The following is a 25,022-nucleotide window of genomic DNA, read 5'->3' as shown; positions in this document are numbered from 1 at the left end:
CCCCCTCCCGCCCCGCGCCCGCCGCAGCGGCTCCGCCACCCGCCCGGGGCCGGCGTGCCCGCCGGTGCCCACCCGCTCGGCAGAGCCTCACGGCTCCCGCGGCTGCGGATCGCTTGATCGGCCGGCACAACTTGGGGTACCGCTGCCTGCCCCCCGGCGCGATGGGTGCTTTGCTGCCGGTGCTAACGGAGCTTCGGGCAGTCGGGTGTTTGCACCTCGAAGACACCGTAACCTTGCAGAAAGGAAACCGGCTCTATTTTTAAGCAGAGGTACCGGACGATACTCTACACCCCTGAAGACTCCAGAGCAAACGTGATGAGTGAACAGGAACAAAAAGCCCCTGAGCACGGTGTTGGCTCCCGCTGCCTGCTCCGCAAACACAGCCAAGCGTTGGTCCTGCTTCTCACCTCGGCACCATCCCCACGGGAGAGGGATGCACGGAGAGGCCCGAGGTCCTGTGGGCTTGACTTGCCGGTGCCACAGGGGAAGCAGGTGCTTGCCATGGGATTTGAGTCCAGGTATCCCAGTTGCTGTGGCTGGTGCAGCACCAGTGGCCACCAGCCAGCAGGAGCTGGGGCAGGGGCCCAAAGGAACCACGGGCATGGAGAAAGGAGGAAAAAAATGTATCAGTGTTGACTAATGTGAGAGAAACAGGATTCAGATCGTATCTCTGACAAGCTTAGTATGAACTGGCATTGCTAAGAGAATGGGTTTCTCTACACCGAAATTTGTGGTGATTGTTAGATCCTACAGCGCGTTATCCCTGGTGAAAGGCGCTGCCCTCCTCTGCAAACTCCCTGTCAGACAGTGCGTTGCAACAAAGCAGATTGCAAAGACGTAGTGTCAGGATTCCCGTGTCACAGGCACCACGACTCGTTTGAGGGGCTCTGGGCTGCCACGTGCTGGCACCACAGAGCCCCCATCCTGGTTTGATGCTCACGATGCTGAGATAAGGAGCATCAGGGAGCGAGCCTGCCGGAGAAGCATGACAGCCAGAAAATATGATTAGCCACTGTCTGTGTGCTTAGGTTGCAAGGCTGCCTGTGCCACAGGCATCTCCCTGTGCCGTGTGCCAGGGGTGATTTCTCTTGGCTCTGAGCTGGCTTCAAAGGGAAAGGGGGAATGATGTTTGGCCCTCAAGCTCTCCCATCCACATGGCCCTTGCTGTACTCCCCTCACCATCAGCTTCCCTGACTGGGCTGGGCTCCATCTCGTTTGCCTTCAACACCTTGGTCCTACTCCTGGCTTCTCAGCCCATTCTTGCCACTGCTCCATGGAGTTTCTCAGTCCTGTCAGAGCTAGGCTGCCAGGTAAATCACAGCAGCCTCTGGAGACCCTCACTGTGCCACCTTCTATCAAGGACCTGCTCTGGCTGGTCTCCTCTGGGCTATGGCTGGGCTGTTCTTTTCTTCAACCCGTTTTTTTTTTAATCTGTCTCCCAAACCTGTCCTACCAGTTCTGAGATCTTTGCTGAGTTTGGCTGAACAGGTTCACACCTGTGCAGGATACAGGGAGAAAGAACACCGCGGTGCATCATCCCTCCCCTTTCTGCTCTAGAAAGAAGGCAGTGAATGTGATCCTGCTCAGCTCTGTGGGCACCAGCACATGGGCTGTTTTTCTCAGCAAATGCTACGTCTGCAGGAAAGTGAGTTTTTCTCTAGGTTCCTCCCACCTCTCTGGGCTTGCTGGAACAGCCAGGAATAACAGGAAGAATTCAAAATGACCTTCAGGTCACTCGCCCGATTTCCCTGCCCACCAGGTCTATCCCACCAGGAAAGCAATCCATAGACAGGAGGAACAGTCCCTGGCACTGGCTGTGTGTGGTGGTTCAGACAAATTACTCTCGCTCCTCCACGTGGAGCTTTCTTCTCTGGCAACAGGGCGCTGGGGCACAACTTCCCAGTGCAGCTCTGGCCTTACTGCATTTTCCATCCCAAAGTGCCCTCAAGAGGCAGCCATGAGGCAGGCCGATGTTTTTATCCTCCTGGGTGAACGAAGTTAGGAAGATTTTGAAACTCCTGGAAAATGCTTTTTGGTTTGGGTTTGTTTTTTTTTTTTTCCTCCCACTGCATCATTTATCTTGGGGCCAGCCCAGGCTCTTCTGATTGACAGAGCCATCTTTGGGGTTTTTTAATTTTTTAATTCAGTTCTCCTTCCTCCAAGCCACAGGGAAGCACCAGCTGCCATTTAAACCTGGCCCAACTGTCCCTCAAGGCTGGCCTGCAGGCACTGGCGGTGACACTGCTCTAGTGTGGTGGGATGCAACTGACCACTGCCCCTCCCCGGGGAGGGCACAGGGTGCCTGATGTCCCCTGGAAGGCTGGTGGCATGCCAGCACGTCCCACCGACCAATGTTGCCAGGCCTGGAAGGAGAGGTCACAGCAGCCACACCAAACCCCAGCAGAGAGCTGAGGGAACAGGGTGCTGATGGTGGAGACCAGGGCACCTTCCTACGTGCCAGTGACCATCAATGGGTGATGCTGGGCAATAGTGGCAGTAGATTAAGCCCTATGCTGACTTCAGCAGCACTTAGGTGTTTATATGTAAATCCTGACTCTGCAGAAGACACATGGTGATTGTGGCCATGAGGTTGTCCCCTGATGACAGTGTTTAGGCGGATGCTGTGAGCCTCTGCTGCTGTGGGGGAAAGCAAGGTCTGCTGGGGGACCAGATGCGTGTCTGTGGGCTCAGAGCATGCGTGCTGCTGCCTGGCATGCAGACCAGCTAGCAACAGCACAGCCCACCTCTCCCTATTGCACTGCCAAGCAAAACAGTGCTGCATCCAAAGTGGGTTGCTCCCCAGCCAGCACAGATTCCAAGAGCATACCCAGGTCAGGGCTTGGTTAAAATCAGTCCAGGAGCTGTGCAAACAACCGTCCAGATGCCAGGTTCTGGTTCTCCCTGTTACTGTCCGATTCATTAAGTACAACTGGTGTTGACCTCTTCTTTCAGCCCCAAAGCAGAGGGGGTGCAGGGAATCACTTCCAGCAGGGTACCAAAGTGACGACCCAGAAATGCATGTGTGCCCAGGAAACCTCTGGGGAAAAGATAAAAACAGCAAGGGGAGTGCGGTCACGGAGACGCAGCAGATTTTCCCTTGCGGGAGGGCTATCTTGTTTGATCTTCCCAGCTCCGAGATGCCATGTGTTTTCCACCTTGCTGCTTACACAGCCTCTTGAGGACATGCTCTGTTTGCTTTGGAGGGGGACGGCACTTCCCACAGTCATTTTTCTTTCCTCCCGGCTGTTTTTTCCCTCCGAGGGCCAGTGAGCAGGAAGTCTGGTGGCTGCCTGGCGGCTCGCAGGCTGTCACGAGGCATGGGAGGGCAGCGAGTGGGAAGCTAAAATAAGCTGTCCAGGAGGGTGGTGGTTTCGTTTGCTTGCCCTGCAACATGCCTGGGGCCACAAAGCAAGGATTTGTGTTGTAGGAAATGGCAGTCACATGTGTCTGGTCTCACCCTCCTGCCCTTTCAGCTGATGGGGTCTCAGCACAATGAGTTTAAACATGGGGAATGGTCTGAGGTTGAAATGGAAGCGTGATAGATGCTGCAAGGCCTCTGATTGGAATCCATCTAGCAATTGCTCTGTCCTATCATAAACTCCACTCCGTTGCTGCCGACAAAGCCAGCTGTCCCAGGAGCGGCTAAGGGCAGTGTGTAGTAAGTCATGCCACAGCCATAAACTACTCAGCCTTTCATCTTATTCAGGGAACGACTGTAAAACTGCATTTCTTTGGGCAATGTATTAGTGGATACCTATATACTGAAGCCTGAAGCAGGGCATTAAAATTAAGAAGCTCTGCCTCTCTCCTGGTAGAATATCTTACCCCAATGGAACAGTGCTTGCTCTCTGTTTTCCCAGTGCTGGAGCTTTTTTAATGACGATTTTCCTGTTCCACCTGCATGTTTGCTTTTCATTTGGCCCAAGCGCACCTCCTTCCTGCTCTCTCAGGTTGTCCTCCCTGGTATATCTGATCCAACCTGCCAGTGGTTTTATTGCTTTACAGAAGAAAATTCCTACCCACACAGGTGCAACGGGTTGTGGAATTAACCCCAGGGGACTCTGTGCAGCAAGACAAACCTGTTCTGGTGGATGGCTGGATTTGGGGGGTGGGATCACATTCACCAACATCAGCATGATAACTGAGATCCCACAGCTACAGATCCCATAGCTATGAGATCCCATGGCTATGTGCTGGAGTTCCTTCAAGGTCAGGCAGCAGGGGCTGAACGGGTCCTGCAGGAAAAGGCAGGGCTGGATTTGTCAGTCGGATCTGACAGAGCCTTTTCTGATGAACAAGGGTCGATGGTTGTGCAGGCACCACGTGTGTGAAAGGACCTGCACCCATTCCCATGCCAGGCAGGCAGGGAATTCATCCATAGCAGGGAGGGATTTTGTGTAAATGGGAGCGGGGTGAGGAGTATTTGAAACATCAAGCAGGGGCTATGTCGAGTCACGTTAAACAGGAAATGGAGTGTGAAACAGAAGCTTGGGCCAACTATCAGGGACTCCTCCTGACCCGATGTCACATCTGTGGGGGTCCAGTGCCCCTGACTGCAGTCACACACGGGGAGGTGGCTGTGTCTGTCCCTCTCCTCACCTCCTCCTGCCCCGACAGCAGGCTGGAGCCACAGGGGCAGCCGATGGCTGCGATGGGGAGTCAGTGCCAAGCTGGCCAGCGTCACGAGGGAACCGAACATACCAGTGGCTTGCAGGCAGGTGCATGGGACATGTCACTGTCCCTGCTCTCGGCAGCCTGTGACCACAGCATGGGCCACAGGGCGGGCTGCCCCCCTGCCTGCCTTCTGGCTCCTGGGGACTGGCTCAGCCTTTGGGTCTTCGCATCTTGTTACTTCACCGCTGCCCGTGTCGCGTCTCTGGTGAGGAGCTGGATGTTGGAGCCAGGGGATCTGACCCTGCAGCGGCCATCAAGGCTGGCATGAGGTGGGATCTCCCCGATGTTGGAGCCAGGGGGTCTGACCCTGCAGCGGGCATCATGGCCGGCGTGCGGTGGGACCCCCCAAGCTGCCCGCCCGCTGCAACAACCCCGGGAGCTTTCCGATGCATTCGCACATGTGGGCGGAAGACGGGGCGCGCGGCTTCCCCACCTACACAGGTCCCAGCGCCAACAGCCTCGGGGTCCCCATCAGACACCCCCCAGCAGCCAAACGCGTCTCTCCCGCTGGCGGGGCTGTGACCTCGGCCTTGGGGCCGGGCGGGGGGCGCAGGCCGCGCCCCTGGCAGCGCGGGCCCCGGGAAGGAGCCGCCCGGGGGGAAGCGGACGTGGCCCCGGCGGGAGGTGCTGCGGGAGGCGGGCCCGGCGTGCCGTGACCCCGCCCGGTGCCGCCCGGTGCCGGCGGGCAGAGGCGGCGGCAGCTGCGCCATGGGGCCGCCCGAGGAGGTGCGGGCACGGCTGGCGCGGTGCGGGCAGAGCCACCTGCTGCGCTTCTGGCCCGAGCTGGGCCCCGAGCAGCGCCGGGCGCTGCTGGCAGCGCTGCCGCCGGGGCTGGGCGAGCACTGCCGGCTGGCGGCGGCGGCCGGGGCCCGGGGCCCGCCGGAGCACCTGGACGGGCGGATGGAGCCGCTGCCCGCCCGGCTGCTGGGCAGCGCCCGCCGCAGCGGCGCCGCCGCGCTGGAGCGCTGGGAGGCGGAAGGTGAGCGGGGCCGGGGGCCTTGCTGCGCCCCCTCCTTCAGCGCGGGGGGCGGCCGCGGGGAGGGGGGGCACAGGGCGGGGTGCCCAGCGCGGCCCTCCCGCTGTTCGGTGCCCAAAATATTGCTGCTTAAAAAAAACACCCGGGGGTGGCTTATACCCGACGGGGCGCGCCGGGGCCGGGCTGCCCCCCCGCGGCATCCTGCCGGTGCGGAGACGGGGGCTGTGCTTAACCCGGGGGGGGGGGGGCGGCGCAGGCATCCCGTGCGGCGGCACCGTGCTTTGCTGGGGGGTTGGTGTCGGCCAGCGGGGAGGCGGGGGGGGCAGGCAGGGAGTTGGGGGGGCTGGCGGGGAAGGGGAGCAGGCAGGGAGGTGGGGGGGCAGGTGGGGTGGGAGAGGTGTGTGTGTGGGGGGGGCGGGCAGGGGCTGTGCAAGCACATTGGGGCCATGACATTGAACTTGCCCTCTTGGCTGTCACCATACGGTGGCTGGGACATGGGATTTTCCCTCTTGGCTGTCACCGTACGGTGGCCGGGGTACAACTGCTCGGTGCCGGCGGGGGTGAGGACCCTGGCGAGGCTGGGGGCAGAGGGTTTGTGTTGCTGCCCAACTGGGAGCGCCCGGGTGATCCCTCAGATCACTTCCAGATGTGAGGGCAGGCCTTGGGCTGGCGAGGGGCCCCATCCCAGCTGTGCCACGTGTGGCGCAGGAGGGAGGTGGGATCTGGCAGCAGAGTGGATGGCTAGTGTGGAAGAAGCCCAGAAAAACCCAGCATCCGTGATTTTTGGAGCCCAGGAGATGCTGGTGGTATTCCCTGGTCACCCCGTGGGTGTGTGAAGGATGGGGTCCATGGCTGGATGTGGTGCTGTTCTCCTCCCGCAGCACGTCTTACACTGACATCCTGCGCTTTTTCCTAAGTTTACACTCCGTTTTATTTATTTACAAAGGTTCAGATCTGTTTCCTCTCCTTCTTTATAAAATATAACAGCACCGTTGAAAAATAATCTTAATAAAAAACAGGAAGCCAGAAAAAACCCAGCTGTGGTCAGAGAGACACTTGCATAAATTGTGGCAAGTGTCCACACAGCCTTGACCTAAACCTGCCAGCAAAGAGGTGGGGTGGTGCGGGCAGGGGAGTAACAATTTGCAAATAAAAGCAAAACCAGCAGTGGCGAGGTCACAGTGCAGAGCTTTTCTGCCACATCAGACTCTGCTGACGGGGCTGAGCAGTGATGGAAGGAGCGAGAGGAAACTCTGGTGACCCAGGGGCCACGTGAGCTTGGTCCAACTGTGGTTTCCACCAGCCACGCTCACGTCTGCAGCTGAGCAGAGGGTGTCAGCACCCAGCCAGCACTGTAGCAGCCACCCAGATGTAACTGGGGGGGGACTTGCCCAGACTGTGGTTGCCTCTTGCTTGAGAGCATCGCAGCAAGGAGGAGGTGAACCTATGAATCCTAGAGGTAGATGGGTCTAGGTCAGGGCTGTGCAGTTCAATTAACAAGTTTACCAAATTGGATCCTTTTTTTTTCCACCTTGGCAGGCCAGCGAGGAGCTGGTGTATCTGCCTTGTGCTGCCGCCTGCAGCAAGGAAGGGGAGGGAAGGGAAGGGGCGGCAGGCTGCGTGCGGCTGGCCTCGCTCTCTGGAAGCGGTGCTTACAGGGATCCAGAAGGTCTGTTTGGGATCTCCAGCACCATGCACAGGTCACCTGGCCCTGAAATCCAGATGGCCTGAGCCACGTCAGACTTGCTGGCAGTGTTTCTTAGTTTCTACCAGGAGAGGGGGATGCGGTTCTGGTACCCTGGGGTTTGTTTTTATCAGACAGTTTAATGCTGGAGATGGGAATCGTCCCTGGGTTTTATTTCCCACAGCAGGGTAATCAGGAGCAAGACTTTGTGCTGCTGAACCTGGGCAGTGCTGGGGTGATGTGTGTCCCTGCAGATATGGCCTCGTTCCTGGGAGCATCCCTGTGCCCCTGCACGGCATTTCCCAGCTCCCATTTCATCAGAGGTTTTGATGAGCTCTTCTGGTTATCTGACTGCTCTGCAGAATTAAGGATTTTGGGGTTTTTGCTTTATTTTTCTCTTGCTGACTGCTGTTGTAATTGGGCTGATGTGCTTGTTCAGCAGAAAAATTCAGTCTGTTCTTGCAAGATCAATCTGTTCTTCCTGCAAAACCTGCTTTTGTTTTTTCCTTTCTGTGCAGAATAAGACTTACTGCAGCATTGGTGGGTATCTTAACAGCCAGCACATCTTCCCTTTTTTGTTTGGTTGAGCTGTTTGTATTTCATATGCTGCAGGAAATAAGTTGGACTTTTTTTTTTTAAGAGGAGTGAATATTTTACTGCAGGAATGTGCATCAAGGTGAGTCAGTTGTTAGGAACTTTAGTTGTGAGTATTGGTAGTTTTGTAGCTGTGGCACAACTGGTGCAGCTGTGGATGAGCCAGATATTTGCATCCTGAGGAGCAAGTAGCTGGAGGCAACTGGATGGTGATGTGTATAAGGCCAACAGCAACCTGGCTAGTATCCGAAACAGTGTGGCCAGCAGGACCAGGGCAGTGATCGTCCCTCTGTACTTAGCATTGGTGAGGCTGCATCTCGAATCCTGTGTTCAGTTTCGGGCCCCTTGCTTCAAGGGGGACGTTGAGGTGCTGGAGCGTGTCCAGAGACAGGCAACAGAGCTGGGGAAGGGTGTGGAGCACAAGTCTGATGGGGAGCAGCTGAGGGAACTGGGGGTGTTCAGCCTGGAGGGGAGGGGGCTCAGGGGGGACCTTCTGGCTCTCTGCAGCTCCCTGACAGGGGCTGTAGGCAGGGGGGGGTCGGTCTCTTCCCCCAGGTAACAAGCGACAGGACAAGAGGAAACAGCCTCAAGTTGCACCAGGGGAGGTTTAGATCAGATATTAGGAAAAAATTCTGCACTGAAAGGGTTGTCAAGCATTGGAACAGGCTGTCTAGGGAGGTGGTAGAATCACCATCCCTGGAGGTGTTTAAAAAACTGGTAGATGTGGTACCTGGGGACATGGTTTAGTGGTGGGCAGGGCAGTGCTGGGTTAAGGGTTGGACTTGATGATCTTAAAGAACTTTTCCAGCCTAAATCATTCTATGATTATTAGTTCCTGTGCTCACTGGGCTTGCTGGCCCTGCACAGCTGCACATGCTGGTCTTGCGGTGCTGTCTCGGCGGCTGTGGCACGGTGACATTCAGAACCTTTGCCATTGCCAGCTCTCTGGGCTCGTGTCCATCCGCTGTGGGTTTTAAATGTGGTTGGGAATCACTGGAGAGTGACTCGTGCAGTGTCATCCTTGGCTGTGGGAATGACGGCGAGTGCACTTGACAGTGTTAGTGGCCAAGGGCTTTTCTTCGCTCAGACACGGCTGTTTATCTTGTTTTACGAGAGGCTTATCGTTACTGTGGAGAGGCCAGGATTAAGCCTGCTCAGGGATAGACTGGCCAAGCGAGAGGCATTTCCTTGCAGAGCGGTGAATCAGCTCCCTGCGCTGGTTGAGCTCAGGACCATGACAGTCGTTATTCCTTTTCCTGGGATAAAGCAGGGGGGGGAGTGGGCAGCATCTGTGCAACCATGTCTTCACCCATGGTAACACTCACTTCTTCAGCTGCAGCCGTGAGTGTCCTCTCCCTGCCGCAGGACAGGGGGAGGCTGCCACAGCAGTGCCCTGAGCTGAAGAGTTTGGCTTTGGTTTCTAACCACAATAATTTTACTTTTCTCTCCCCACTGGTAATTTTGTCATCGCTGCTGGCCACTCTGCTGGCCCGTGATCCCTTCCTGCTTGGTCCTATGGCTGTGGCTCCAAGGCACAAGCAGAGGTGATGGCGGGACTGGTCCTGGGGGGGATGTGGGCTCAAGGGCCAGCTGGGAGCTGAGCACCCCTGGCTGGTCTGGTGCTGAGCTGGCTGTCAGTTTGCTGATCTCTGGGTCTGTGTGTGGAGTTGGGAGAAGGGAAGGGAGAGGAGGCTGGTAGGAATGAAGGTGTGCCAGGCTTGTGTGCCAAGCAGAGGTCTTGTCCGCACCCTTTTCCCTCCCTGTTGCTTCCTCTGCACTGGGTCCCAGTGTGGGAACAGCCACCACCTGAGCTGGGGCACTGGGAGACCTGGAGCCCTTTGGTTGTGTCTTTCCCTTCTCCTGCAGTGGTGCTGTATGCTGTCAAACCGTGCTGAGCACGTGGCAGCAAACTGTGTGCCAGGGACTGGAGTGAGTAATTGCGGTGTAACTAACACCTTAGACCCCCCAGCTCTGTGCTTTAAGACTTTTGTGATGGGAAGTTCAGTAAAGATGTGAAGGAGCCGTTAATTGCTTGTGTTTTGTTGCATGAAATTATGCTTATTTTATTTGCATCACCATACAGCTCACCCAGTGCTATTGTTTGTCCCTTTTAAATTTTATGTTTAAACCCATTCAAGCTTCCCCCTCTATCCAAGGATGTCCTGAAACTCTGAAATCCCCAGACTTCCACCTGCAGCACAGGTTGCCCTCTAAAGAGCTCTCCTAATCCCACTTGGAGTGGGAGGGTAGACTACAGGTCTCCAGAGGTGGCTTCTAACCAGTGCTTCTGTGGTCCTGCGGACTCAGAGGCTCACTCTGCAGTGAAGCGATGGCAGGGCTGCATAACCGCTTCCTTCTGTGTGCCTGAGTGGGCATCGTGAGCCTTTTCGGAAGGGGTATGTTTAGGCAGAATGTTGTTACTGCTGTGGTGGGACTGAAACTTGTAAGCCTGGGGAGATCAGTAGTATAACTGCACTGAGACAAATGACTTGTGTCTCTTTTTATTGCTGAAAGTTAGATTTTTGAACAGAATTAAACCCAAGCCAGGTTGATTTTGCTCCTTTAAACAGCCAATTATTTAAAGATGAACATAAAACCAATTTTTCTTCTAATTCAGTATCTTTGGTCCCTATGTCTTCCAGTCCAAGCAGGAATTTTTTAGTCCCAGGTGTGGTTAAAATTGGGGGGGTGTTATCTCCTCGGATGTTGGGGTGAAGCACGGGGTGCCCTGGACCACAGGGAGCAGTGGCAGGTGCAGCGATGTCTGGTAGACTTCTGGCATTAGGTTGCAAAAGGCTCTGGTAGTGTAACGTGGAGCAGCAGAGGTGTAGCCGCTGACCTGGGCAGTCCCAGGGCTTGCTGCATTCCTGGAGGAACGCAAAGTGTTCCCTAAGGAAAAACCTTTCTCATGGTTGTCAGTCACAAAGTGTTCCCTAAGGAAGAACCTTTCTCATGGTTGTCAGTTGTTACTGTGATGCTGGCTTGAGAGAAGACAGGGAACAAAGGCTGTGAATGGGCTGGGTGTTTATTATGTGGTCTGGTTCTTCCCCAAGTTTTGGACTTTTCTGTTTTTTTGGGAGAGATGGTACTGTTTTTAATTAGGTTGTGGGAGCTGCGGTTTCTGCAGGCTTGGCTGTGTCCTGACTGCAGCAGAACAGAAGTTGGAGCACAAGTACGGATAGCTGATAAGGCAGATTCCAGATATGCTAGTCCTTTACTGAAGATGACAACACTTCAGTTCTTTGAGATGTAGAAATGTTGGTGACAGGGACCTCTGGAGGTTTCTAGTCCAACCCCTATTTGGAACAGGACCATACCCAGCCCTCGGTCAGGTCAGGTATGGCTTTATCAAAGTAAGCCTTGAAAACCTTAGGGGACATCCCCCACCTCTCTGGATGGCTTTTCCAGTGCTGCACCACCTTTCTAGTAAAGAGTTTTAATCCTAATGTCGATTTTGAACCTCCTAAGTTGCAACCCGTGGCTATTGCCTGTTGTTATGCCATCTGCAGCTTTAGGGGATGAAACTGCCACATCAAAGATGTGAAATGAATTTTTTCATATCGTGCACAGCATCTCATTTCTCTCTGAACTGCCAGCAGTGGGCATTGAACTGGCAGCTGCTGGCTGTTGCCTGAGCTCAGCAGAAAGGCTCAGGAGAAGAGCACAGGGTGTCGATTGCTTTTGTGATTCTTATGTTCCTCTTTCTCCCATTCAGGCTTGCATCAGATCGCGCAGAACAAGGTGGCAGTGCTGCTCCTGGCTGGCGGACAAGGAACTCGCCTGGGAGTGAGCTATCCCAAGGGCATGTACAACGTGGGGTTGCCCAGTGGCAAGACCTTGTATCAGATCCAAGCAGAAAGAATCCGCAAAGTGGAGCAGCTCGCTGGCCAGAGACACCACTGCAAGTGTGCCATCCCCTGGTAGGTGACCTGGAGCCAGAGACCTACTGTGCAGGGGTCTTTGCATTGTGCTCTTGCCTATGCTGTCTTCTAGAAGTGGTTTGCTGGGTGCTATACAAAGGGAGACTTTTGTCTGCAGGATTTGCAATGCCAGCAGCTAGAGGAGGGTGCACGGGGATGGGAAGTGGTGGGTCCGTGTCTGCAGACCTGAGGGACCGAGCACTGCCCTTGAATCACTGACCTCTACCCTAACTGCTGTACCATGCTGCCTTTTCAAGCACAGTCCCTGACAACAGTAAACAGCACTTTACAGTGCCTGCTTCAGATGCTTCGCAAGAGATTTCATGTTTGTGCTGTGCTTTCTCAGGTTCTTGCATGGAGGGAGAGATCGCCTAGAACTCGCCTTCCAAGACCCTCTGCCTCCCCTTGCCTGCAGTTTCTGCCACAGCAAAAAACCACCTTCCCTCACAGTAGTAAATGCTTGTCACGCTCCGTGTTCAGGCCACCTCCTGCTGTCGCTGTGTATAGCTGGCTGCCATCTCTCCTGGCTGCTCATAGCCTTCAAAAGCCTTCAAAAGAGACGAGCTCTGTGCAAGTTGCAAAATATGAATACCCTATGGGATGTGTTGGGGGAGATAGAGAGAGGGAGGTGCTGCAGCACGCTTCTGGTAGTGTTTTCTGCTAAGTGCTCTTTGTTGGATTATGAAGAGGTACCTTCATGAAATCAGTCTGGCCTGAGCTGGGGTTTAGGAAGAGTGAAAGAGCAGGTGCCCGAGGCATTCAGAGAAGCACATTGTTTTACAAATGGTGTTTCTTTCTGTAGCCATGCATGCATGACCTGAATTGCAAATGCACCATCCCTGGTGCTACTGGAAGCCAGGACAGGTTATTTGCAGGATGAAACATCTGATTACATTTACAGTTTCAGTCCCTGGACTGAGGAGGCAGTTGGCTGCTACAGTACAGCAGAGGCCAGGCCGTGCTGTGCTGCAAAAGTGTAAATTGTGTGTGTGTGTGTGTGTGGTCCAGGCTCTGCAAGGGGTTGATTCCCCATGTGTGCTGACAAAGGACCCTGTATACCTATTCTAGTAATTGTTGAAATGCTTGACAGGTAGATGATGAAGATGGCTTGACAAGTAGATGATGAAGATGGCTCGTAGCTGCTGTTGAAGAAGGAGGGTAATGGAGGGGGAGACAGCAGCAATGTGGAGGTGGAAGGAGATGAGGAAATAGAGAAACTTAAGGGAAAAACAAATCATGCAGCCAGTATTTGAAAATGCTGCTGTTTGCCTTGGCACAGAAGAGGCACTGGCCGACTGAGCTGCTGTGGATTTGCAGCTCATTCTCAGCACCTCGTGCTGGTCAGTCTTTCTTTAGACACTTAACATCAGTTTGAATCTAGGCTGAATGAGGCTATTGTACCATCCTTTGCCTTGTTTTCCAGCTCATTCGGATATGCAGTTCACATTTAGCATTTCTGTCCTGGCTGGAGCTAAGCCTGAGGGTGGGGTTGTGCAGAAGACCCTGTGCAGTCCTCCTGCGGGATGAGTTCTGGAGGAGAGCAATCCTGCTCTGGTTGCCAACCGCAGGTTCCTGTAGCGTCTCTCATTTAACATTCTTGAGTTTCCTTCCTTTTGTGTTCTGTTTGTAGTTTTCTCTTTGGCTTGTGCTTTTCTCGCTCATTACTCAGCACCTGTTCCTATCCAGGTACATCATGACCAGTGAGTTCACGCTGGCACCGACAGAGGAGTTCTTTGTAGAACACAACTACTTCAACCTGGATAGATCCAACGTGGTCATGTTTGAGCAACGGATGCTGCCCGCTGTCACCTTTGATGGGAAGGCCATCTTGGAGGAGAAGGGAAAAATTGCTATGGCTCCAGGTACCCCGCCGTTCATTCTTAACGTTGCTCATGCAGTGATGTAATATGTGTTGATAATTGCTACTAGCCATCAGCCAGCCTTGGCACATGGAGCAGGCTTTGGAGGTCAGTGTTAATGATTCTGATTAGCATGGGAGGATTCAGTTAAATGTTCAGGCTGGTAATCAAGAGTGTAGCAATTGCTGTGTAGTTCTTGCTGGAGATTTGCCCACAGCACATGTTTTTTATCAAAGTCTGGGAGCATTGGCAGGATTAGGAGCGGTGCAGTGGCAGGTTAGGAACAGCGTGCATCGGCAGGGCTGTGCGTGGGGTCCCTGGGGTGTTGCCTCCTGGGAAGAAGGTGCTGGGAGCTGGGCTCCCGTTTGAGGCTGATAGCTGGAAATGGGTAAAAAAGCAGCAAGCGAGTTAACTCTTTCTAAAATGATTGCCATGTCTCACCTAGTAAGGTTCTCCTCTTACTCTGGAGATGGTAAATGGCTCGGTGAAGGTAGCTGGGTTGGGGCTGTCTTGCAGTGATGTGGTTTTGTGGCTACAAAGTGGTATTCCTGAGCTGACAGGGGTGTCAGAGGAGGTGACAGGGGTGTCAAGAAGAGGAACTGTGGAAGGGTGATCTGTGATGAACCAAAATGCAACTGTCTTTTGTGCATCTGCAGTTCAAGCCTTTAAAAAGTCATTGGGAAGTTGCAGGGGGAAGATAAACAGAATCTTCCCCCTGCAGATTATTAAGTCCCCAGAATCAGACTTATTTTTGTCTTTTTCTCCAAGCTGAGTTTTAAATACGCTCTCGCTCTGCACTGAGGAGAAGAAATAACAGGCTTTTCCCACCCTCTGCATCATGTTTTGCCCTGTAGTGTTTTCCCTCCACAGATCTTACAAGGCTTCATAAAGTTTTGTAACTCTTCTCTGCGAGGCTGGTCCCCGCAGTCCCATGCTGCTGGTGAGGGAGCTGGGGTGTGGAGGGCAACAGGCTTGTCTGAACTGTGGCAGAGCTGGAAATAAAACCTGGTAGCAGTGAGTCTTGGCTAGAAAGCATTCGCTGCGCTGCTCTTCAAGAAAGTTTGTTCAGGACTTTCAACTTACACTGTTAGTTGCAAAAACTCCATAAAGTCACTAATTAACCAGGGCTTTCTCTTTTCTCTTGTGTTATAGATGGCAATGGTGGCTTATACCGTGCTTTGGTGGATAATAAGATCTTGGATGACATGAAGCAGCGTGGAATCCAGTATGTCCATGTATACTGTGTGGACAATATCCTCGTGAAAATGGCAGATCCAGTCTTCATAGGCTTCTGCGTTTCCAAAGGGGCAGATTGTGGTGCAAAGGTGAAGCGGAGCTAATGCCGGGCTGTTTTCCCCTGGGGAGTTAAAGTCTGATTACACTTGGAAGCTGCTGGCTTGAATGAGCTGAGGTGTTCAGACCTTTGAACAGCGGCTCACTTCAAGCAGATTTAGAGGAGCTGCTTGCTGCCTGCGTTGCATTCAGAGCTCCCACCTGCGGGTGTCCTCCTCTGCTCTTCCTGGAGTGCTGTGGAAAATTAACTTCAATTAAAGCAGGGACTGTGACTGCACAGGAAACTACAGACTGGAATTGCTTCCTCTTTGTGCCCTGCCCTTTCTACAAAGGCACTTGGGCCATCTAGAAGCCACATTGGACTGGGTTGTAATGCGTTTTATAAATGTACCTTTAAGTCCAATGGAGGCATTCCTTATATCCCACTGTGGAAGATGGGGAAAGCCAAACCAGCCTGCTTTTTGTCCCCATTAGGCAGCAGGTATATATTACTTTAATCATTAACACTGTTCATGCAAATGGGGAGCTGAGGGCTAATACCTGCAGACGTTTTTCATTTAATGCCGGGTCCCAGTCCTTGACAAGAGAAGTGCCCCCCTGAGTGCTAATTTTTTTTTAACTGGTTTGTCTTCTGAGCAACTGTGCAATTAAGCGTGTGAATACAGAGTTTGATGTCCAGTTGTTGGGCAGAATGTGCCTCTGGGATACCCTGCACACTCGGCACTGCCCTGCCTGTGCTCTGAAGGTGCTGCAGGATCAGCGTGCAATAGTCCTGTAGGATCGTTTGTATGTGGGAGCTGGTTGGAATAGTGCTGGGATTTTCTTCATCCTTGTCATAGCCCTCTGTCCTGTGGCTGCAGGTGGTGGAGAAAGCCTACCCCACGGAGCCTGTTGGGGTGCTGTGCTGTGTGGATGGGGTCTACCAGGTGGTGGAATACAGTGAGATCAGCCTGGAGACTGCACAGCAGCAAAGCCCCGAGGGGGGACTGATGTACAGCACTGGCAATATCTGCAACCATTTCTTCACAGTCGAGTTCCTGGAGACAGTGGCCCAGTAAGTCCCAGCAGACCTGCTAGGCAGCTGTGCAGCCCAGAAATGCCTCCAACAGTGGGTCTTCCCGTTTGCCACCCTGGAATTGCAGTTATGGTACCTCCTGCTCTGCTCTTCACTTCTGCTCTCCTCCAAACAGTCCAAAGCAGTGATGTTCCCCTTCTGAGAGCCCCAGTGTGCTCCTCAGGCCTTACCTAATGCAGAGGTTGCCTGCTTTGCTGTAGCTAGATTGACCAAGATACACCAGTGCATGACCCCCTGGGCCTGCAAAGGTGAACAGCCATGCAGGCTGCAGTGCTGGCCATGATGCAGCCCCGTGCTGAGGATTTTCAATGGAGGTGTCACCCATGGCATACGTTGGGGCAACAGAGGTTAGGGGAGAGGATGAAGCGGGGGAAGGAGCCTGCACTTTGGTGTTGGGAGGTGGGGATGTGATGCTGGGCATTCAGTGAGCAGCTGTACGACCTTCCTGAAGAGCTTGATCCACCCTTGTGTGAGGGACCTGCTTTGCTCTGCTGTCATCCCTGTCAGGTAACAATTGGGTTACCTTTTTTTTAATCTTTGCCTGCAATTTCAGCTCTACGCTAGGTTCTTGGTCTCCTCTTGCTTTACCCTGTCATGTCGCACTGGTGCAGGGCTGCTCTGCTCCGTGAAGTGTTTTTCCTGGATGTGACTTGGATCAGTTTGGAGAGAGCAACACCCACAACAGCTGAGAGATGACCCAGAGCAGTAATAAGCCATCTGCTTCCCAGAAATGTATTACTTCGTTCTAAGTGGGCAGGAAGGAAATGAACTTGTTTCTTCTCCTTTTGCAGGAAATATGAACCACAGCTGAAGCATCATGTAGCCATAAAGAAGGTGCCCTACATTGACGAGGAGGGAAATCTGGTAAAACCGCTAAAACCAAACGGGATAAAGCTGGAGAAGTTTGTGTTTGATGTGTTCCAGTTCTCTAAGTTAGTGGCAGACATGATTTTATTTTTTCCCTCCCTTTCTCAGTGTTTTGTTTGAATGACTGTAGGTTGTAACAGGCCTTGCCAGGGAGCGTGTGGTTTGTGGGTGGCTTGTTAGGAAGGATGCTGGATTTACACCAAGCTCCAGCGCAACAGTAACGCTGCAGGCTCCAAGAGGTGCAGTTGCAGGGTGCTTGGCATAGCCCGGCTTGCTCTGACCATGCTCCCAGAACTGTTCCTTCTTCCAAGGATGTGTTGGCTGGCCTGGCATCTGCTAGTCCTGTGAAAGAAAGAAAGAAAGAAAGAAAAAAGGAAATCGAACTCAAAGCCAGCATTTAATACAAGCCCATGTTGGAGTATTCAGATTCGCAAAAATTGGGTCTTTGAGGATTGTGGCTTCCCTGGCAATTGCTGCTCTGGTTATGTTCTTGGTGTGTGTTATGCCAGGGCTCAGCTTACACTCTTTGTTCTTGGAAAACAGGTTGCTTGAGCACTGTGGGGCCAAGTTACTGTTGCTGTGGGAACTGTCAGTGTTGACTTGCCAAGCTCTGAAACATAGCCGAGTGCGCTGTGCCACGGTGTTAGCACAGTCGGGGTACTTACTTTGTGTTTGGGGAATACAGCTTTTAATAATTTAGGAATTTAGCATAAATGTTCTTATAAAACCTATTTTTCAAGGTCTGGAATTCAGCAGTAAAGATTTTGTTTTAGGCTTAAATAAATGGCAAAAAGAGACCTCAGGCAAACTGAATTATCTTTGTTTTGGGGATAGTATTTTTTTTTTTTGAGAGGATTCACTTTAGGACAGAGAGCCCAAGGTTTGAACTGGTACCTGTTATCTGACATGCATTCAGTAAAGAAGTATCATGCTGAATATTCAACGTTCTGAGCTTTGAAAGGACTCATTTGCAAGTAGTGATTCCTTGTACTTTTTTAATAATACAGCAAAACCAGCTTGGCAGCTGCTCTTCACATGTGAAATGCAGAAATGCACAGATGCTGCTGTGGGATGTTTTAATTTGCATTCTCATTTCTGGTAAACAGCTGTACTTAGCTTTCAACTGTGAATCCTCCCGTATTGCTTATTCATCCCTGGGAACTGGTGTCCTCAGTTGACCTTGCCTACAGACTCCCAAGTGGAGTGGCCATTTCTTGGAGCAGGGGTGCTGTGCTGTGAAGTGAGCCGCACAGCTCGGTGCTGTGTCTGAGCTTCAGAGCTTCAAGCATCACTGCTCTCTCCCTCCTGCCATGCTCTTAGCTGAGACTTTTTGTCCAGGAGCCTCCCAGTGTCTGGAGAGGTTTCTGTGGGACCTCTGCAGAACTGTGGCTTTGCTTCTCACCTGTGTGCAGCTTTTGGAGGGTCGTGAAGCTGCTGTTATGTCCCCAAGGAGATTGGGCTTCTTGTGTTTTTCCATTGTACAGCCCTGGTACGTCTTTGCTCTTCACGTGGGAGGTGGGCTTTCCTTAGCTTGACTGCCCCAGGCTGCATACATCGCTGGTCCCTAAAATATGTATGAGCCTTTCCCCATGAAAGTTGTTGTTGCATCAGCAGGGCTGATGACTAGCTTTGTTTTTCATTATCGTTTTCGGTAGGAATTTTGTGGCATTTGAAGTTTTGAGAGAAGAGGAGTTCTCACCACTGAAAAATGCAGACACAGCTGACAAAGACACTCCTACCACTGCTCGGCAAGCCCTCCTGGCCCAGCATTACCGTTGGGCTCTCAAGGCTGGGGCCAGATTTCTGGATGAAAATGGTTGCAGGACACCAGAGAAACTCAGGTACAAACCTCTGTGACCACCTTTGCAGCTTCTCTGCCTGTGGCCACCCAACCATGCTGGCTGGCTAATGGTATGGTTGTTTACAAAACTGGGCATTACTTTGATCACAGGGTGACTTGGCATGATTTTAGGTCTTTTCTGAACATGCAGCGTGATGTCTGTTACACCTCCTGCTCTGGTAGTGGTTGTGAGTGCTCTAGGTGGTAATGCACAGTGCTCTGGGCTTTATTGCTGCTAGAGATTCCTGCACTCGGGGTCATGAGTTGACTCTTGCTATAGGAGTTCATCGGGCAATGGCAACCTCTTCCATCATTCTGGATTTAGCCAGCCCAAGGAATTGTAATTTTTAGTCCTCACCAGCTTTTTTGAATGTAGTCTCATGTTTAAAGCCCAGCAAGATTCTCGGGTGGGCTTAAGGATCAGCTGTTACAACAATGACCAATTCAGATATTTCCTGCATCACACTGAATAGGAAGCTGTTTTTACTCCATGGGGCTATTACTTCATCAACTCACAGTTTAATAAACCCACAAGCTGTTCACTTTACCTGAAAAGCACTCTATAAAAGCAATGGTTTTGTTTTGATGAGAAACATTTGAGACCTTGTATTTTCACAGTTTGTGTTTGAATGATGTCTGGTGCATGTGAGTATAACAAATGTCTTATCCTTCTGGATATCCTGTTCTTGATGATCTTTCGAAGAAGATGCACTGTTTTCTAAGCATAGCAAGAAGTTAATCCTGTGTTTTCTAGTCTCTCAGGAACTGAAGATCCTCCAGCCGTGTGCGAGATTTCTCCATTAGTGTCTTACTTTGGAGAGGTGAGAATAACTATCTATGGGAGGTATTTTTAAGAGTGTGCAGGTATGCAGGTTTCCTTCCAGACACGGGGGATGTATTTAGCCTGGGCTTGCTGAGACGTTGTAAGATCAAGGGAACTAGGACTTGGGCTCGTGGTTATCCTTCATGGTTCCACTGTGGTTTACTCTTCAGCACTTGGTTTGATCTCAGTTTTAGCCATCTGTAAAATGAGATTTGCAACAAGTCTGCACAGTTTCATGAAGACTCCCAAGTACTTTGAGACCTTCTGAATGAAAAGTGCAGAATATTCAAATTACACAATTCATGGGATCACTATACTTTACATCTTCACTAGGTTTTTGTGTGCAGGTGGCAAACTTATCGCAATCGATGTGTTGTAAGAACAAAATGAAAGCAACACGATTTAAGTTGATTTTTCTTTGCTAGGATTATTCTAATGTGAGTTAAGGACACACCTTCCCATGTCTGCCCCTCCTCAGGAAGCTTGTTTCTGAGATCTGTTGTTTTATGGTTCTTCAGTGCCTCTCCTTCATGAACCCCAGGCATGGGGCTGAAATACTTTCCATCTCTGTCACCAGGGAAGGTGTTGCTGTTGTCTGTTCTTCCCGTGACCTTTTAACTTTGGGTCGTCAGTTGTTCTTTGAGGACATTACATAGACTTAAAAATAGTGCAGGTAACCAGCCAGATCCATTTACAGGCTAACGGTACTGTTTTCACATGTTCTCAGGGTCTGGAGGCGTACATGAAGAACAAAGACTTCCCTTCTCCCTTTGTACTTGATGAAAACAAAGCAGCAATGCTAGGAAATTCTTGAAGAGGAGGGAGGCCTTTCCCCCTCAAATCGGATACCTGTCTGTCAGATCCATTATAAGGACTGACGTCACTGAAATTGTCAGCTATGAAGTGCATTATATTAAAAAAAAAAATATTGCTTTGCAGTATTGGATTGATGCCAGATCCTTGCAGCAGTTGTGTTTACACACGTGTGTGCTCACTAGTTCTGTTTGGTAACTTTGAAGGCTATGCCTTTTACCTCAGTCTGTTCTGTAGACTTGGATTTGAATGAAGATTAATACCTTCCAGGTACCAAACAGATTTTATATTTCTTATTTGCTGCGCATACATGTATGTAAAAGAGCCAGTCAGGGTGGTAATAAACCAGCTTTGCATTCAAGATTAAATCTCTTCAGTGCCTTGTTAGGTATCTTGTTTGTGCTGCTTGGGGTGGGTTTTTTGTTGTTTTGTTTTTTTTGTTGTTTTTTAAAAATTGTGTACACAGCTGAAGAATCAGTTTGAGGTCCCATCCTGAAAATTACAGAATGACTTTGTGTACTGGGGTCTTTCTCTCCAGAGATCCGTCTTTTCCCTAATCCTATGCTGGTTAGAAGATTCAATTCTGCAATTGTGTCCTCTAACCAGATCACGCAGAGGAGTCTGCTGCAGGTAGGGATGCTGCTGTGTGTAAGCATTGCTTGAAGTTTGGACTCCAGAGCAGAACAGACTAGTTAGTATGTCTAGGAACGCTGGTGCCATTCCAAGAAAACATAACCATAAACATATGCAGCTTAGACTGGTTGCTCTTTAGAGCTCTAGTGACCTGGGTTTTTTAATTAAAAAAAAAAAGAAAAAGGCGATGAGAAATTTTTTTCACAACCCTCTGCTCTTCCTATCTATAACAATCATTTATATACTTTTCATTTTTCTGTTTAATGTATGCAATATACCCTCAAAGGGGACTCTCTTAAAAAGTACCTGAATGTTAATAAGAGGAACAAATCCTGATGGCAGAATTTAATGCTTAACCAAAACAACAACCAAAAAGACTTAATCCCAGCATAACTGGTGTACACAGTGAAACACCAGCCTCTGCTTCTACAGTTTCTGGCTAGCAGTTTTCCAGCACTTTCACCTATGAAATAATTCTTTAGATGCCTTCCTTTTAAATATATTACCATAATGTAAAGATAGGTGTTAGCTAATTAAGGACGTTAATTGTCAGAACATATGTAGCATGTGACCTCAGCCCTGGCCAAGGGATCCCAGGGTGGCTGTGATCCACAAATGATGGTTCTTGTTCAGCCTTTGGACATTGCCCTGGGCAAGCTCGTGCCATTCGGGCACCTGCCTGCTGTAGGCACTGAACACACCAAAGTCATCTCACCCTTAATGAGGATGCTTCAGGTGCACTGCTGGGTGGCCTTTGCCTGAGGAGCACTCTGTACTTTTCCCCTAAATCAGGTGTTAAGGAAGGTGGTGAGGAAGATGCCTCATCTGGAGTGTTATTGCATGCATGTGCTTCTACTGAGGAATTGCTGATGTTATTTTATTAAGCATAAATCTTTTTAATAACTTCTGTGGCTTTCTGTAATTCCTGAGGTGAAGCTGTGTTCAGAATATTGGGGAAGTATAAAAATGTCTTTGGGAGTAAATACAGTGTGTACTTCAGTTCATCTTTTCCAAAGCAAGCATCTAAATGTCGATGGCAGAGTGTATCTGTGTGCACATCAGCAATGAATGTTTTGCACATGCAAACCAGCTAATGACAGTTTTGATTACCTCAGTTTGCACGTGCAGCCAGGAATTCCCTTTTTTAGTATAAATTAAGCATTTGTCCTTGAATCCAATTCTGTAATTCTTTTCACATGGTGTTTCTATGGGTCATTCCATTCCTGTCAGTCAAGTTTTATATTGGAGAACAAATTGTGTTGTATCTTTGTGAGTATTGCTTGTTGATTCAGGCACATGCTTGTTTTAAATTGCACTGTGCTATAAAGAAAGGATGTTTCTTTTGCTCTTCCTAAAATGCTTTCTCTTTTGAAACTTTGGTTCCCATGTGCCTTAATCATGTGTACACTGCGCTGCTGACATGGTTTTTAGAGGTTGTTTTCAAGGAGAAGCTGAATTAGAATGCTGAATGCCTTGTCTGTTGGGTTTTTTTCTATGACAGCTCACATTTTAAACTGGATCATAGAAAAAACGTTGAGAGAACTTAAAAAAAGAATAAAATCTCTGTGTAACAAAATAATTCTGGTATGCATTATGAAATTTAAAAAGTACCTGAAACAAAGGGAGGTCCTATAGTACTCCAGAAACTTTTGGACACTTAAGCATTTTTATAATAAAGATGTTACTGTGATTTCTATGTGTCTGTGTCTCGTCCATGAGGAAAATATGCTTGTTGTCTTTGTCCTTATGTGTCATGGGTGTTGTCACCACAGCTGCAGGACACTGAGACAGTGTCACTGAGGGCGTGGCTGGAAGCCCGCGCTTCAGATGTACAAGGGGATGTGGAACTCAGCACAGGATAATTCCTGAAGGGGTCTGATGCTATGGGATATATTTTTGCGTCAGAAAATGGAAGACTGTGTTCTTGCCTGCAATCTTATTTTTTTCCCAAGCTTTTCAACTCAGTTTACTGAGGGGAAGGAGTTTAACTGTGGGTGGTGTGTGTGTTTTTCTTTTATTTTTAAGTAGATTTGAGTGATTTAGATCTGAGTCAGCCTTTCACAGTTATGTAGGTAATGACCGCTCACTGTAATGCAACGTTTGCTTGGCTTCCCATTGACAGGCACTTTCTGAACTGGGCTCTATTTATAGAACAATCAGTAGGGGAAGTTAGTAATTTTTCACAAAGCAGAGATTGTCCCCTCTTGGGGGTTTAGTGCTGAACCCAGCAAAGCTCAGAAGTAGATACACTTAATTCCTTACTATTCCACCCCATGTTGCTCTCTTGGCACCCATGTGAAGGCTGCTGAGGTTTTTAATGTATCCTTAAGCTACATGAATCAGTAGTTTCCTGTGATAGGAAAATAAATACTAAAGATTAATGCATGCTTCAGGCTTCTGTTAAATTGTTCCTTCCCTTGTTTATGCAGTGTTCATATCTACCAGAACTGTTTGCTTGCTTAGTTTTTTTAATCATGAAATGCTTAGAAAAATGCCAAATACTCCATTTGTTCTGGAAATCTAGTGAGGTGGATTCCAAATTTAAAGGCTTGAATGATGCATGTTAACTGAATAGTTAGGCACGGCAGACTGTGAATTCAGTGCCAGCACTAAAAGCAGTAGTCTTAAAGCAGCTGCTTCAATGCTTTCTTTTTCCTGTTGGACTACGAACCTGATCTAGAAAGAACATTTATTACAAAACCAGTCATGTGGCTCTGAATGTGTATATCACGAAACAGCACTCTTCCCTGTTCTTCTATGTCCGCTGGTAATGTCCCTCCTCCTCCCCAGTGAAGATGCAGGGAACTATTTGCACAGGGAGTGACAAAGGGCTGGGGGTCTTTGGAGAAGCAGATGAGAGAAGGAATTGTGTGGGGCAGGTGGAGCCTACTGAGTACCAAAATTTAGTGCCAGGTCTTGCAGAAGGGTTTATTTACACAACTGCTTAAGTTGCTTTTTCACTCACCCATTCGCATCCTCTCAGATATTTCAGTTGTCTACTCTCAGGCCTGTTGTGTTCCCACCTTGTCTGCCCAGGACTCCCAGTATATGATGTAGAGGACAAGGGATGCCAGCTGTAAAACGTGTCTCTGGGGTTTTCACTGGCAGATGATAAATAAGACAGTTCTCTGTCCTCTCAGAGTCAGCAGTTGTTTGGGGTTTTCCTTCACTGTGCTCGCCTTCCCCGCAGGCTGGCAGGAGGAGCAATAGTGTCTGCTGCATCCTCCTCTTGCTGGGGCACAATGTCTTCGGCTGCATGGTTGGTCCTGAGCCTTACCAGTGTGGTTCTCCAAGCTGGATGGGAGCTCACACCTCCTGAGCTTGACTGATGGGAGTGCACAGGCCCTTCTGTTACTGGTCATTGTTTTTTCCTGATCACCTCTGATGCACACATTTCCATTTATGTTTCTTTCATGCCAGTATTTCTCTGACTGGTGTCTATATTATAACCTCACAACACAGAGGAAAAGCGGGGGTTCCGGCCTCTCCTTCCGTCTCATTTACCCCTGTCAGGGAGCTGAAGTCCTTGCTGGGCAGGGCCTGGCTTCGTGGTAAAAGCAGGGAAAATGAAGGAAATTCAGCCCCAGACACCACTAACCCTCAGCCCGAAAGGGGTGCCCGTGCCAGCATGAGCGGTGGCTTTGCTCAGGGTCGCAAGGGTCCCCCTCCGAGTGCTGCGGCCCCCGGTGGCACCGGCGGCAGGGACGCAGGGCCCCCGCGCTCCCTGAGGCGGTGAAGGCTGTGGCTGCCGCCGCCCTGCCAGCGGTGAGAAGAACGAGCCCCCACGCTCCCTCCGCGCTCAGGGGGGCCGGAGCCTGCCGCCGTCCCCGGCAGCCACCCCCGCCGCCGTGGCGGCCCTGGCTCCCCCGTGGCGGGCCGGTCCCCCCGCGGCCGCCGTTGCTAGGTTGCGGCTTCACCGGGGGTGCCATAGAGTCCCGGAAGTGCTGTGGGGCTAGAGCGGCACCCGGAAG

At 50.7% G+C, this 25,022-nt stretch overlaps 1 protein-coding gene and 1 long non-coding RNA gene across 3 annotated transcripts; one reads left to right on the top strand and one right to left on the bottom strand.

Moving 5' to 3' along the window:
- Positions 1-5,324: 5,324 nt before the first annotated feature.
- Positions 5,325-22,741, top strand: UAP1L1 (UDP-N-acetylglucosamine pyrophosphorylase 1 like 1). 2 transcript variants are annotated; one of them, XM_056352239.1, is made up of 9 exons: positions 5,325-5,653; positions 11,644-11,848; positions 13,535-13,710; positions 14,860-15,032; positions 15,861-16,054; positions 16,867-17,007; positions 18,598-18,783; positions 19,537-19,603; positions 20,333-22,741. In XM_056352239.1, exons 1-9 carry the CDS (start codon positions 5,383-5,385, stop codon positions 20,417-20,419), a joined length of 1,500 nt encoding a protein of 499 aa, XP_056208214.1. In that variant the 5' UTR covers positions 5,325-5,382; the 3' UTR covers positions 20,420-22,741. The 2 variants fall into 2 exon arrangements, with proteins under 2 accessions (XP_056208214.1, XP_056208215.1); XM_056352240.1 differs by lacking the exon at positions 5,325-5,653 and adding an exon at positions 7,070-7,088.
- On the bottom strand, positions 17,009-24,956 carry LOC130155204 (uncharacterized). The gene is made up of 2 exons (XR_008823943.1): positions 24,017-24,956; positions 17,009-17,284 (listed from the first exon to the last, which is right to left on the bottom strand). It is a non-coding gene; the product is annotated as an uncharacterized LOC130155204 (long non-coding RNA).
- Between the last annotated feature and the right edge of the window lie 66 nt (positions 24,957-25,022).

Source organism: Falco biarmicus, chromosome 9 (genome assembly GCF_023638135.1).
Source record: "Falco biarmicus isolate bFalBia1 chromosome 9, bFalBia1.pri, whole genome shotgun sequence".
Classification (NCBI taxonomy): domain Eukaryota; kingdom Metazoa; phylum Chordata; class Aves; order Falconiformes; family Falconidae; genus Falco; species Falco biarmicus.
This window is presented reverse-complemented; position numbering and strand designations above follow the sequence as displayed.

Coding starts and splice junctions, on each gene's coding strand:
- UAP1L1 (XM_056352239.1), top strand. CDS start 5,383: ATGGGGCCGCCCGAGGAGGTGCGGGCACGGCTGGCGCGGTGCGGGCAG. Junction 5,654..11,643: donor GGAGCGCTGGGAGGCGGAAG/GTGAGCGGGGCC, acceptor TCTCCCATTCAG/GCTTGCATCAGATCGCGCAG. Junction 19,604..20,332: donor TAGTGTCTTACTTTGGAGAG/GTGAGAATAACT, acceptor ACATGTTCTCAG/GGTCTGGAGGCGTACATGAA.